General features: G+C 44.4%; 1 protein-coding gene across 1 annotated transcript; it reads right to left on the bottom strand.

Annotated features, from left to right (window-relative positions):
- Window positions 1-2275: 2275 nt before the first annotated feature.
- On the bottom strand, window positions 2276-10170 carry LOC115104694 (short transient receptor potential channel 2-like). The gene is made up of 13 exons (XM_029626045.2): window positions 9929-10170; window positions 7753-8445; window positions 7256-7456; window positions 6909-7073; window positions 6601-6775; window positions 6224-6424; window positions 5834-5996; window positions 5597-5689; window positions 5297-5489; window positions 4958-5085; window positions 4546-4618; window positions 4325-4457; window positions 2276-4124 (listed from the first exon to the last, which is right to left on the bottom strand). The coding sequence occupies exons 1-13, from the start codon at window positions 9941-9943 to the stop codon at window positions 2917-2919; spliced, it is 3441 nt and encodes a 1146-aa protein (XP_029481905.2). The 5' UTR covers window positions 9944-10170; the 3' UTR covers window positions 2276-2916.
- Between the last annotated feature and the right edge of the window lie 5282 nt (window positions 10171-15452).

Genomic DNA, 15452 nt, shown 5'->3' with positions numbered 1-15452 from the left:
CAAATTTATTCAAATAACTTTATCAAGCACATGTATTTTTTTTATTTTTAAATGCAGTTTAAAGTGCTTAGCAAAAGTAAAAAGTGAAACCATTTCTAGACAAATATTAAATTAAGAAAAAATATACAACTGGACCTTAGAGACCAATGCAGCAATAAAGATAAACATGGATTAAGTAGATAATAGCTGGAACAACAAAGCACCCTAGGTAAAAGCCCAGAATTGTGTGAGACATTCTACAAGTGAGACTCAACATAATGTACAGATGGCGGCATCTCCTAGAAATGTATTGTAAGATGTCCTATTGGTTGGAAGTTATGTATACATCCGCATATGAAGGCCTACAATCATTCAATACATAGTAGTGCAAGTGCTGATCAAATCTAGGGAGGGTCTAGATGTTTAGCTAGAGCTCCGTGATGGGAACAGTGGGATGATATCAGCCCGTCCCTGATGCTACATCAGCCTACTGTGCCACTGGGAGCTAAAGGCCAGGTGGGTTTTTTTCCACAGTGTAGGAACTCCGGTGTTGTGTGAAGCCTGGGAACAGGAGGGAATGTGATGCTCCAGGTGATGAATTAATGAGCTGCTGCAGCAACCTCTGGGGAGAGGAAGGTGTTCTGCAAGCTGAGACCTGCGCAAGGCAACATAAAGATACAAACAGACTAACAGCCTGATGAGGGGGCAAGGGGGACTGAGGAAAGATTCATCATCTTTACCAACAAGGAAGAGACTGTCAGAGCTGTATACAGTGCATTTGGAAAATTTTCAGACCCCTTGACCTTTTCCACATTTTGTTTCGTTCCAGCCTTATTCTAAAATTGATTAAATCCTTTCCCCCTCAAACTACACACAATACCTCAAAACTGTTTTTTAGAAATTTAAAAAAATAACTGAAATATCACATTTACATAAGTATTCCGACCCTTTACTCAGTACTGAGCACCTTTGGCAGCCATTACAGCCTCGAGTCTTCTCGCATATGAAATTACAAGCTTGGCACCTGTATTTGGGGAGTTTCTCCCATTCTTCTCTGCGGATCCTCTCAAACTCTGTTAGGTTGTAAGGGGAGCAGTGCTGCACAGCTATGTTCATGTCTCCCCAGAGATGTTTGATCGGGTTCAAGTCCAGGCTTTGTCTGGGACACTCAAGGACATTCAACGACTTGTCCTGAAGCCACTCCTGGTGTTGTCTTGGCTGTGTGCTTAAGGTCATTGTCCTGTTGGAAGGTGAACCTTTGTCCCAGTCTGAGGTCCTGAGCGGTCTGGAGCAGGTTTTCATCAAGGATCTCTCTGTACTTTGCTCCGTCCGTTCATCTTTCCCTCGATCCTGACTTACTTACTGACTTTATTGTCCTCGTGGGAAATTTTTTTGCAGTGTCATGTACACATTTAAAGTAGCATTTAAATACAAAACAAAAATGACAATACAACTTACTGACTAGTCTTCTAGTCCCTGCCACTGAAAACATCCCCACTGCATGATGCTGCCACCACCATGCTTCACCATAGGGATGGTGCGAGGTTTTCTCCAGACGTGATGGCTGGCAGTCTGGCCACTCTACCATAAAGGCCTGATTGGTGGAGTGCTGCAGAGATGGTTGTCTTTCTGGAATATTCTGCCATCTCCACAGAGGACCTCCCTGACCAAGGCCATTCTCCCCCGATTGCTCAGTTTGGCCAGGCGGCTAGCTATAGGTAGAGTTGGTGTTTCCAACCTTCTTCCATTTAAGGATGATGGAGGCCATTGTGTTCTTGGGGACATTCAATGCTGCAGACATTTTTTGCTACCCTTCCCCAGATCTGTGCCTCGACCCAATCCTGTCTCGGGCGCTCTACGGTTAATTCCTTCGACCTCACGGCTTGGTTTTTGATCTGACATGCAATGTCAACTGGGATCTTACAAAGACAGATGTGTGCCTTTCCAAATGATGTCCAATCAATTGAATTTACCAGGTGGATTCCAATCAAGTTGAAGAAACATCTCAAGAATGATCAATGGAAACAGGATGCACCTGAGCTCAATTTCGAGTCTCATAGCAAAAGGTCTGAATACTTATGTAAATAAGGTATTTCTGTTTTTTATTTTTAATACATTTGCAAAAATGTCTAAAAACCTATTATGGTGTATTGTGTGTAGATAACGTAACAATGTGGAACGTAACATAACAATGTGGATAAAGTCAAGGGGTCTGAATACTTTCCAAATGCACTGTAGCCAGTCTTCCTGAAATAATTTACTTTTTACTTTATAATGAACACACAAGGACACAATGTATATTTTGGGTATTTTAATATTGGTTTGAAAAGTTGTATTTAAAGTGAGATAGCTTTTTGTAATATATACTGAACAAAAATCTAAACGCAACATGCAACTATTTCAAAGATTTTACTGAGTTACAGTTCATATAAGGAAATCAGTCAAATTAAATTAATTAATTATACCCTAATCTATGGATTTCACATGACTGGGCTGGGCACTTGGGAGCAAGGCACAGCCAATCAGAATGCATTTTCCCCCTCTAAAGGGCTTTATTACAGACAGAAATACTCCTCCGTTTCATCAGTTGTCTAGGTGGCTGGTCTCAGGTGAAGAAGCCAGATGTGGAGGTCCTGAGCTGGCGTGGTTAAAAGTGGTCTGCGATTGTGAGGCAGGTTGTAAGTACAGCCAAATTCTCTAAAACAACGTTGGAGGCGGTTTATGGTAGAGAAATGAACATTCAATACTTTACATGTTGCGTTTATATTTTTGTTCAGTATACACACCTTCGAATGGTTTGTACCTCCTTTTACAGCAAAATGTTCCTATGCTACCAACTGCAAGTGTATATTGCTGCGTTGATGTAAAGCATCTCCTGTGGTCAACCAATTACTGTACTATGGATTTGACTGAAACAATGCTAACTGGCTGACACCTCTAATCTGGAGATGATGCACTCAGATATGCAGGTCTCATTGGTCCTCCATTGATGGACCCCTCCCCTTCTTGTGAGCCGAAGCCAGTGTCCTGTGAGCTGCTGCTGCCGGTCGGGGAAGGAACCACCTTCTCCCCCAGGATATTCACCCCAGCCCTGGCAGTATTCTCCACCACCACCATGCCAGCCTTGGCAGCCTTCCTCTCAGTCACATTCTCCTCCACTGCCCTCCCCTCCCCCTTATTCCACCTCTCTGCCACGTTGATCTTCCCCACCACTCTTTTCTCCTTTAGTTCCATCGCTTTGACCTTCCTCTCTACCTCTTTCACATCTTCCAATCCCATGTCTACTTTACCTTCATTCCCACATCCTCCCATTTCATTAACTGTTTTGTCACCTCCTACAACTCCTTTGTCCCTGATTGTATTATCCACACTGCTATCTACCTTTTTCCCTTTGTCTTTCACTTCCATCCTTACTTCTGCCTTACTGGCCTCTCCCTCCACCCTTTTCTCCACCATCTCATTGGTGCGTGCCTTATTTATCCCCTTCTCCCCCTTCCCGTCACTGTTGCCTCTCCTTTCCATCTTGTGCTCTGTCTCCTTTACCATTTCTTCCACTCTTACCTCTCCCTTTCCTCCATTTTCCATGTTCTGTTCTGACTCCTTCACTACCTCCTCCACCCTTCTCTCTCCCTTCCTTCCATCAGCTCTCCCCTCCTCCATCTTCACAACATCCATGTCTCCTACCTGTTTCGTCCCCTCTGCTCCATCTAGCCCCACATCCACCTTTACTTCCTGTTTGACCACCATCCCTCCATCCTTTGCCTCCTTTTCCATCTCCGCTGTGTTGTCTAGTCCCATTGCTGTCCTTCCATCCTTTCCTATCTCCACCTTTCTGTCGTGTTCCACCTCCATCCCTTTGTCATCTAGCATCACCACTGCTCCAGCCTTCTCTTCCGCTACTTTTCCCTGTTGTCCCACCTCCACAGTCACCCGTAGAGGTGTGTGTTTGTTGTCCAGCCTGTTGTCGAACCCCCTGAAGTTGTTCTTGGCTCCCATTATGTATTTCCCCAGGATGGAGGAGCCATCAGTGTTGGGGATGTCTCCTGCAGCCTGGCCAGAGTCCACCAGAACCTGCATGATGGCCTTCATCTCAGCATGCAGCCTGCCCACCACCTTGTTTAGCTCTGTGATCCGATTACCCACATCTGAGGAGGAAAGAACAGACCAAACCAATGACACTGAATGCACCACAATGCTATTTACATACATACAGTACTAAACAGAGTATGCGTGTGTGAGGCCAAGTCAGTACTTCCTCTCTGTTTAACTGACCTTTAACACATAAACATGTCTTAACTGAAGACTTTAATGCCCTAAGGCTGGGTCAGGAAACATGATGTGTTACCTTTTCTCTTGGTCTCCTCAAACTTCCGACGTTCAGACTCAATGTAGCGCTGCACCAGAGCCCGTATCACCTGCTGGCGATAAGGTATCTGGTTCTCCCCCGACCCTCCACCATCCACCTCCTTCCCGTTCGACTGGACAACGAAGGGAACAGACACATTCTCATTGGTCTGCATTCTGTATGTCAAGGCCATGTCAAATGAGCTGAGGTGGAGTTCTTACCATGGAGGTTATGGGGGGATAGTCTGGTGTCGAGTTCAAAGTACAACAGCAGCAGATCTGACGAAAAATACCCCTGGGATAAACATGAAAACAGGAAATATGAGACGAAACTGACCTTTGAGATAGAGGTCGTTCTATTGTAGGTAGAGGAAGTTGGCTGTATAACAGTATAACCTACCGTAGGGCTCTCCAACCCTGTTCCTGGAGAGCAACCGTTCTGTAAGTTTTCACTCCAACCCTAATCTAGCACACCTGATTCTAATAATTATCTGGTTGATAAGCTGAACCAGGTTAGTTATAACTGGGGTTGGAGCGAACACTTACAGAAGGGTAGCTCTCTAGGAACTGGGTTGGAGCGAACACTTACAGAAGGGTAGCTCTCTAGGAACTGGGTTGGAGACCCCTGACCTACCGTATGAGGTAGAAAAAGGCCTTAGGTGAGGGGATGATGTTGAAGGGGACAGGCATAGTGAGACCTTCTCGGAAGTAACTCAGATAGAGCTTGGATCGGGCAAATTTCCACTCAACGTCAGCATCATCCTGAGAGAGGACAGGTACAGAAATCAGCAGTCAGGGCACATTCTAGAATCCTTTCTAAACTTTACTGTGTAATCATAAAGGTCTAGAATTTGAGCTTTGAAACAGTTTTATCTGCTACAGTGGAATGCAGTTTCTTCCATTCAAAGGCATCTGTCCTGCCCTTGAGGTGGACCAACTGAGAGCCAAGTTTCCTGAGTGCAATCTTTCTCACCTCAATCTTCTGGAAGGAGTTGGTGATCATTGCAATGAGCATGTTGAGTAGCACGATCACAATCACCAGGGTGAAGATGCCGTAAAGGATTCTGCCCACAAACTCTGCAACCACAAACTCGGGCATGTCCACATAGTCCTGGTTGGCCACCCCAAACATGGTCCAGAACAGGAAACGAAAGGTCTCGTTAAACCTAAGGAATGGAGTTAGGGTCGGGAGGTTTATGATTGTCATAATGATTTAATAAGATAATTATGGAGCTATGTAGTTAAGTATAGTTTACTTTAAAATATTCTTTACCTTCCAAGATATGGTTGGGTGACATAAGGAACATAGATGTTATTGATACCACAGAGGAAAGCAGTTCCAATAATCATCAATATGAACATGAACCTAGGGAGAGAAAAGAGACTCTATCAACTAACCAATATTGGTTCATTTTGTGAGGAAAACAGCACAATCACATACAGACAGTACCTCACAGTATATATTGCACAACATCTCAGTGGACAGCATAGCCTGAGCATTTCATCCTACCTCATCATGTCATCGATCATCTTCCCTATGGAGATCTGGAGTGTACCCAGGGACTCCTGTGCAGGCAGGATGTAGGCCAAGCGGGTGAAGCTCAGCATACTGGTCACTGCAAACAGTACCTCAGCTATGAGCTGGGGGTCCTCCTGATGCCAGTTCTGGCGCACTACAGGGCAGTGGCAAACAATATTAGCCAGCTTACCCCAGGAAACATGAATATGTATTGCAGAATTGGGGTCAATTCCATTTCAATTCAGTCAATTCTGGAACAGGAAATAAACTGAAATTACTGTTTCCTTCCTGAATTTAAATGGAATGGACCCTCATCCTGGTAAAACGTCAATTTCAAATCTAACACCATGATAATGACCCAAATCCATGTCTTTCTCTCACCAGTCTGGGTGAAGTAGGCACACTCCTCAGTCCCGTCAGGGGCCTGGCACAGGAAGTGACCTTTGAGCATGATGAGGACACGCAGAGTGAAGGAGGCCAAGTACATGCTGAGCACCATCATGTCCATGCAGTTCCACCAGTCCAGGAAGTAGCTCCGCAGACCTTCAATCCACACCTCCTTACATTCATACCAGAAGAACCCTGTAGATGATAGACAGTATAATATGGAGGGAGGACTTGTCACTTGACTGATAACTGCTGTATGCCCAATTGTCAATTTCCCCATTTGACCATAAAGGTAAAACTGTATAAATATTGGTATTTCAATATTCATAGTAATAACAGAGTCGGTGTTAAGGGGGAAATAGCTAACCCACCGACCACCCACACCATGTGGAATGAGCTGTGCAGAATATTCTGCTGACGCGAAGCAAACTGATCTCTGTACAACTCCATGGTGATGGACTCTCCCAACAATGTGATGAGGAACCACATGTAGGAGGCAGAGTGAAGAAGGAACTTGATCACCGGAATCTTCAGTATCTTTCCCACCTGAGAGAAACACAGTAGAGTACATACAAAGCTAAATCAAATACATGAGAAAATGTACCCATACATCTGCAGGCCCAAGACAGACCCACACAGAGTCACACAAGGCCCATACAACATCACTAGGCCATCTGACCTTGGACTTGGGTGCAATCCAGTAGACGAGGCAGAGGAGGGGCATGGTGAAGAAGATACCCACAGACACCAGCAGCTTCCAGGCCGTCTTGCTGCCTCTCCAGCCAGACAGGTTCCCACACCAAATAGAGGACAGCACCTGCTGGCAGATAGGGTGGGCTACAAACTAGAAAGAGAGAAAGAGCGGCCACAATTCACAAACAGGACATATGGAGAGGAATGCACCTTTCATCTCACTGAACATGTTCAGCAACCCAAATAACGCCACTCAGAATCTAGGTCTATGTACAGTATAAAATACCCAGGGATGGTCTTGTCTACTAGCTCCGTATATTACTGTGGCTCTACCTGTTTTTGGTTGCAGTTGACGGCAAGCCTCAGGCGGGTCAGGTTGGGGATGCCCTCCTCGAAGGCCTGCTGGTCAAGGGCGTCCTGGCTTTCATCTCCACAGCTGTTCAGGATGGTGGTGACCTCACTCTGGTTACGGCACATCCCCAGCAGCTCCACCGCAAACTCCTGGCACAGCTCCTCCAGACCCAAGTACTGAGGCTTGGGGAGAGAGAGAACACAAACAATCACGCAGATAAACAATCTAATAGCACTTCACATTACAGCACCGAATAAAATGGTAATGGTATGGTAACAAGTTATAGTTACTCACAATGAAAACATTTATTTCCCAGGATAGTTATATTCATGTTCAAGGTAATCTCAGTGAACCCAGAATTACATTTGTGCGTCATTTATGTTTACGTAGTCTGTCCACGTGAGATTTGTTCCAGGGTAATACACCACATACTTTGTGCAGAGGGACTATATGGGCATAAGCACAAACAGGATCTAACCTTGAACTCGGGTTCCTTCTTGGAGAGTTTGCGTAGCTCCCTGCTGAGGCCGAAGGCACTGAGCATGGCATCCTCTGAGGTGATGGACAGGTAGGCCCGGCTGGCAATGCCACGGTAGGTGTTGATGCGAGACAGGGAGAACTTCAGCAGGTCATACTGTCGTCCGTTCCTACACTCTAGACAGGCACAGGAGATCTTGTGTGGCCTTGGGATGATGTGGCCCTTCTGGGTCAGCATGGTGACAATCTCATACAGGTCCTTCTGACAGGCCAGGGTCAGCGGGGTCACGCCTGGGGCGAACTGCGAGTCGTCGATAGAGTGGTCGAAGATGGCCAGGGAGAAGGATCGCACATCCATCTTGTTGCCCTTCTCCTGGTCCAGGCGGTCGAGGAGCCTTTTCACCACGCGGGGCTGGTTGGTGTCCACGGCAACCAGCAGAGCTTCATGGATCTGGCGAAAGTCAAACTTGATTCCCTGGAGGAGGGCGTCCATGGTGTCCTCGTTGCCCAGGCGGATGGACAGGTTCAGGGCCTCTCTCCACAGCCGGTCCTCGGAGTCGTCCAGCTGGCGGATGATACCGTCACCAGTATTCAGCAGGCCACACACCATCACTATGTTCCCCTCCTGGATGGCACTGATCAGCTCCAGAGGGAAGCGCATCTTCTTGTTCACTATCTCCCGCCATTGCTCCGGCTAAAACCACAAGGAGAGGAGCTTATTGCTTTAATGTCTCCAAATCTAAATGACATTAATCCAAACTAGAATCATTAGTTGCTACATAAACTTTTTTAATGTATAAATGAATGATATATACCCATTGATTCTGGAAGAAAATTACTTATAACTGCCTCATGAGCTTAGTTCAACTATCGTACCCCATCAGAACCCTAAATATGAGCTTGTTTTACTCCTGTTTGTAAACAACGTAAATGTAAACAATCACTGTATATCTTCAAAACATAGTAAAAACTATACATTTGATATCATGGGTAGTCAGTCCTTACGTGCATAGCTCCGTCTATACATTTGATATCATGGGTAATCAGTCCTTACGTGCATAGCTCCGTCTATACATTTGATATCATGGGTAATCAGTCCTTACATGCATAGCTCCGTCTATACATTTGATATCATGGGTAATCAGTCCTTACGTGCATAGCTCCGTCTATACATTTGATATCATGGGTAATCAGTCCTTACGTGCATAGGTCCGTCTATACATTTGATATCATGGGTAATCAGTCCCTACGTGCATAGCTCCGTCTATACATTTGATATCATGGGTAATCAGTCCTTACGTGCATAGCTCCGTCTATACATTTGATATCATGGGTAATCAGTCCTTACGTGCATAGCTCCGTCTATACATTTGATATCATGGGTAATCAGTCCTTACGTGCATAGCTCCGTCTATACATTTGATATCATGGGTAATCAGTCCTTACGTGCATAGCTCTGTCTATACATTTGGGGGTGGTTACATTTCTCCATCCAAATCCCTTAACTTTTTTGCTAAACAGGTGTGTGGAAAATGCTTTGTTATTGATTCCAATTAAGGATTCTTGCTTTAATTAATACAAATGTTTATTATACAATAGGACACAAATCACTAATAATTTGTCTGCCCTGGGTAGCATAAACAAGAACATTGACATTCATAAATGGGATTACCAAGCAGGTATTATACAGTAGGACAATTGCATTATAATGCAATTAAAAATTTAGCGCCTTGGGTGTGAAAAAAAATCACTTTACAAATTAAATGAATTATTATCTGAGCATTTAACAGGAATATATACTATGAGAACATAAGTAGAAAACATGTAATATTATTTTGAGGCCCATCCCTAGATAGAATGGAAAGATATCACCAAGACCATCAGTGATAATGGCTTCTATTCTAGTACATCTGGTCATATTCATTCCCAATGCCCTTTTCTTTCATTATTTGCATACAACAAATATTTGCATCTTTTTAATCGTTTGTAGAGCACTTTGGGTTGCAACGTGCAAATAATGTAAGAAAGGAGCTTTACAATTGAAGTTTATTAGAGTATTATAAGCAGATAAATTCTATTACATAATTGTTTTTATTATGTTAGAATACAGACACATTTCAAATCGATTTCTTAACATCATCTTTCTTTTCTATGAAAAGTTTTTCAAATACACTCACTGTGAGGTTTTCCATGTTTCTTCAGGAAAATTAACCGATAATGGAGTAATTGTCCCTAGTGTGAAGATGACCTCACATTATTGGTGGAAATCCAAGCTCCCCGGTTATTCTTGAGGCTGAGAAGGGTAGACGAGAACGGCAGTGGGGTCCGCTGACTGCTGTTTTGGGCTCCGTCAGTGTGCAGAAAATGGATCACTGTGGTCATGTGCTCTCGGCTGACTACACAGAGCTAGGTTAGAATGACTCCCCACAAACCAAATAACACATCTCTACTCCCCTGGGACAGGACCAATTAAAAAGCAACCATTTCAGTGTGTTTCATGCCTGGCTAGGCCCAAACCAGGCAGTGGCCCTTGCCTTCCTTACCAAGCCTCTATTAAAATGAACACTGCAATGCTCCCCAGTGGAAGCGCTGCAGGTGAGATGGCTGTTAACTAACAGGTAGCAGCAGTCATTAAAGTTCCCCGTGGGACAAGTTCAGAGTGGTGAAAAAAAACAAGGAGCCACCAACAAGACAAGATAAATCAATGAATTGAATTGATCTTTCCGATTATGATTGATTACTTCCGAAATAAATGTACTGAACACAGTCTATTGTTGTTGTTTATACTATACAATATGTAATAGATAATCATTAGCAGACATATGTAAACAGTGCAAGCAAGAACAAACTGAGCCTTCAATGAGCTCAGGAGAGAACCAAACACTCAGAGCAGAGTGAGGAATAAAGGGAGGCAGAGAGAGAGTATTTTCAACAAGTATATATCTACAGAACTAGTCAGTAAAATACAAATGTACATACAGTATATTAAAAACGATAGCATATCCACGTTTGCAGCACTGCCCACTAGATAAAAGCAGAAACATGTAAATATACAACGCAGTCATTCCTAGTCCACCCATTTGACATGGGAGTCCACGTGGTCTCCATCTGGATGTGGGACAGAGGGAACCTGAAGGAGCAGAAAGGGCAGTAGTGTTGTCATGATACCAACATTTTTACAAACGATACCAAGTAGTATCGCAAATACCACAGTGAAAGAAAAAAAAATTTGCCCGTCCCCCGGCCGCTTTTTTAAAAAACGTTCTCAAAAAACCTGCTCACTGAAATGTACACTTCTACTCAATACAACACATTGAATTTAACTTCACACTGTTCAGTATATAATAGGATACTGCATAGAATGGGTGATTTGCTCATTTGTGCAAAGTCCTACCTGTGAATTGGCTGGAGGAATGGGAGGAAGGAATATACAAGCATGTCATTGTGTCAGTAAGGGGAAAACACCCTTCAGTTAACAGAGACACTCCCTCTGTCTACCTCACTTTCATAAACACACACACACCTCTCTCTCGTTAGGCACCATTCAGAATTGAAGGAGCGCAATAAATAAATCAAGTTTTAATATAGTTTAGGCTTATATTAGACCTATATGAATCCTACCTTTGAAACACATCTCTTGAGTAGCAGACGCTTTGTCTTTCTTCCTGTGCCAATCAAATTTGCCTAAACCTACTGTCAAGTTACCAAGTTGTTAGATAGCTAGGTAACATGACTTAACAACGTTGTTTGTTATCAAATCAATAATTAGCGACCCAGGATTAGTTTAAAACGGCCTGAAGCATGGTTTAGGCTAGAGAAAAGCTGTTCTTTGCTGTAAAGCTGCAAGTGTAACCGTACAGCTTCCGTACCTCTCCTCGACCCTACCTGGGCTCGAACCAGAGACCCTCTGCACACATCAACTACTGACACACACGAAGCATCGTTACCAAACGCTCCACAAAAGCCATGGCCCTTGCAGAGCAAGGGGAACAACTACTTCAAGGTCTCAGAGCGAGTGACGTCACCTATTGAAACGCTAATAGCGCGCACCACCGCTAACTAGCTAGCCATTTCACATTGGTTACACTAGAATGGCAAGGACCGGCCCTAGGCCCACCCACTGGGGAGCCAGGCCCAGCCAATCAGATTGATTTATCCACAAGAGGGCTTTATTACAGAAAGATATACTCCTGACCACCTTCCATCCTCACCTCAAACAATCCCGCAGGTGTAGAAGCCGGACGTGAAGGTCCTGGGCTGGCGTGGTTACACAGTTGTGAGGCCAGTTGGAAGTACTGCCAAATTCTCTACCATGGCTTATGGTAGAGAAATTAACATTGAATTCTCTGGCAACAGCTCTGGTAGACATTCCTGCAGTCAGCATGCCAATTGCACCCTCCCCTTTTATAGTCCCCAGCACTAGGCGCACCTGTTTAATGATCTCACACCTGTCACATGGATGGATTATCTTGTCAAAGGAGAAATGCTCACAAACAGGGATGTAAACAAATTTGTGCACAAAATTTGAGAGAAATAAGCTTTTTGTGCATCTGGAAATTTTCTGGGATTTTTTTATTTCAGCTCATGTAACATGGGACCAACACTTCACATGTTGCGTTGATATTTTTGTTCAGTGTAAAAAGACTGACGGCGGAATAGACACGCATGAAGAGCGGACAGAGAGAAGCAGGTGAGTAAAAGCCCATTTATGCTTGATCCGAAAATGTGGTCGGAAGGTGTGAATCGTCATAAGCCTCTCAAATTTTGTAACAATGTGCAGGGCTCCATATAGACCCCTTTCTGTGTTTGCAAACATTGATGCACGAGGGCAATGCATGCAAGTTGGTGGCAGAACATGGGGAGTTCTTATAGAATGCCAGCAAAAATGCCTCAATTTACGTGTTGTTTATGAGTGCATTTCACATTACTTTTGGATTATAATTGGATTTTAAGGCTTATAAATAAGGCTTATAAAGATTAAGGCTTATAAAGATTTTAAGGTATAAATGTCCTGCTTAATATAATGTTTGTGTCATCATCACAAATCAACTGCATTATACTTTAGGGGCGGCAGGGTAGCCTAGTGGTTAGAGTGTTGGACTAGTAACCGGAAGGTTGCAAGTTCAAACCCCTGAGCTGACAAGATACAACAGGCAGTTAACCCACTGTTCCTAGGCAGTCATTGAAAATAAGAATTTGTTCTTAACTGACTTGCCTAGTTATATAAAAGTTAAAAAACACTTCAACCAGTAAAATGGCTCTTCGGCTACTTTTGCTACAGCCTATATTAATGAGCGTTAGCATTCAAGCTAACAACGTCTGCATCCAAAATAGTTATTTTGCAGAGATCACAGCCAAATATAATCTTAGCGACTGTTCAAGTAAGAATCAACACATCTTTGTAAGCATATGAGAACCCCAAAAAGTTATTTTGTTTAGAAGTAATAAAAACGTAAATCTAGGCTATGTTGAATGGGCACAGATGGCGATAGCTTTCTTACTGCAGCCAAGAGTCTTGCACATCTGTGGGTGATGTCAGTGTGTTGTGTACTGGAAAGGGGTCTATAGCTCCGCATTGACATGATTGGTTGACATTAGGTGGGGGTGTGAGGTCCAGTATGAACACGAATTCACTTCCTTGACAACTTCCTTCACAACAGCTCTGCCCTGCTCTGCTAAGTGCAAAAGTATGAAAGGCCTGGCATCTGCAGTAAATGCTGTACTGCCACTTCAGACATCGGATTGACCATGCAGCGCCTTGCAGCCAGTGTATGCTTGATCCAAAAATGTGGTCGGAGTCTCCGTATGACGTAATTGTGGAACCTCTGGAGGCATGCAGAGACCAAAACAAGCTCCGTACAGCATCGCTGTGCAAAGGGCTCCATATAACTCCGCATTGACATGATTGATGATGATCGGGTCTGAGTGTCTGGGCCGGAGCTACCTGGGAGGCTTCAGCCGGTGGGTTCGAAGGATTCCCAGATGTCTGCACCTCAGCGGAGGCGACCGGTCCGCTCCTGTTCCCCGGGATCGTCCCTGTGGTTGGCGTCCTACAGCTGGAGCCAAACGCACCGGAGAGGGGGTTCTGTCACGTTGGCTCTCTCTCTGGCACTCTAGGTTGCCATGCTCCCGCGCCTCAGCTGGATCGTCAGGTTTCCCGCGCCTCAGCAGAGGTGACCGGTCCGCTCCTGATCCCCGGGATCGTCATTTTTGGTCCACGTCGGGGAGGGGGTACTGTCACGTGTGATCCCTCTCCGGTCTCTAGGTCACCAGTCTGCTCGTCATGGCGCACACCTGTCACCATTGTCACGCACAATTGCGCATTATGACACTCACCTGGACTCCATCACCTCCTTGATTACCTGCCCTATAATTGTCACTCCATTTGGTTTCTTCCCCAGTCATCATTGTATCTGTGTCTGTTTCATGTTGGTGCGCTGGTTGGGTTACGTGTTTGTTTAATTTATTAATGAAATGTTTTCACTCCCTGAACTTGCTTCCCGACTCGCAGCGTAAATCGTTACATGGACATCAGGACTGAGATTACTCACCATATTTTTTTTCCTTTCACGGGTCTGACGAGCCTGGCACGAATGATATACTGCTTTCTCGGGAACAGGCCCAGATCCCTGTGATTTGTGTGAAGAGGAGGCAGAGAAAAAAGGGCCAGAGGGTGGGCTGCCTTCTTAGAATTTGTAGGTGATCAAATAAACCCCACTTCTTTCCATTCTGCTAGCAAACATGCAATCTTTGGAGAATAAAATCAATGACCTACATGGAAGATTAAACTACCAACGGGACATTCAAAACTGTAATATCTTATGCTTTATGGAGTCGTGGTTGAATGGCGACACTATCGACATACAGCTTATCAACATACAGCTGGCTGGTTATACGCTGTACCGGCAGGATAGAACAGCGGCGTCTAGCAAGACAAGGGGCGGCAGACTATGTATTTTTGTAAATAACAGCTGGTGCACAATATCTAAGGAAGTCTCGAGCTATTGCTCACCTGAGGTAGAGTATCTCATGATAAGCTGTAGACCACACTATCTACCTAGAGAGTTTTCATCTGTATTTTTCGTAGTTGTTTACTACATACCACCACAGACTGAGGCCGGCACTAAGACAGCATTGAATGAGCTGTATTCCACCATAAGCAAACAAGAAAACTTTTGCCTAGAGGCAGCGCTCCTAGTAGCCGGGGACTTTAATGCAGGGAAACTTACATTTGTTTTTACCAAATTTCTATCAGCATGTTAAATATGCAACCAAAGGGGAAAAAACTCTGGACCACGTTTACTCCACACACAGAGACACTATGACCATAATTCTATCCTCCTGATTCCTGCTTACAAGCAAAAATTAAAGCAGGAAGCACCAGTGTTTAGATCCATAAAGTGGTCTGTTGAAGCAGATGCTAAGCTACAGGACTGTTTTGCTAGCACAGACTGGAATATGTTCTGGGATTCCTCCGATGGCATTGAGTACACCACATCAGCCATTGGCTTCATCAATAAGTGCATAGATGACGTCGTCCCCACAGTGACAGTACGTACATACCCCAACCAGAAGCCATGGATTACAGGCAACATCCACACTGAGCTAAAGGGTAGAGCTGCCGCTTTCAAGGAGCGGGAATCTAACACGGAAGCTTATAAGAAATCCCGCTATGCCCTCAGACGAACCACCAAACAGACA

Source organism: Oncorhynchus nerka, linkage group LG22 (assembly GCF_034236695.1).
Source record: "Oncorhynchus nerka isolate Pitt River linkage group LG22, Oner_Uvic_2.0, whole genome shotgun sequence".
NCBI classification, from domain to species: Eukaryota; Metazoa; Chordata; class Actinopteri; order Salmoniformes; family Salmonidae; genus Oncorhynchus; species Oncorhynchus nerka.
The sequence above is the reverse complement of the archived record's forward strand: the minus strand, read 5'-3'. Positions and strand labels throughout refer to the sequence as shown.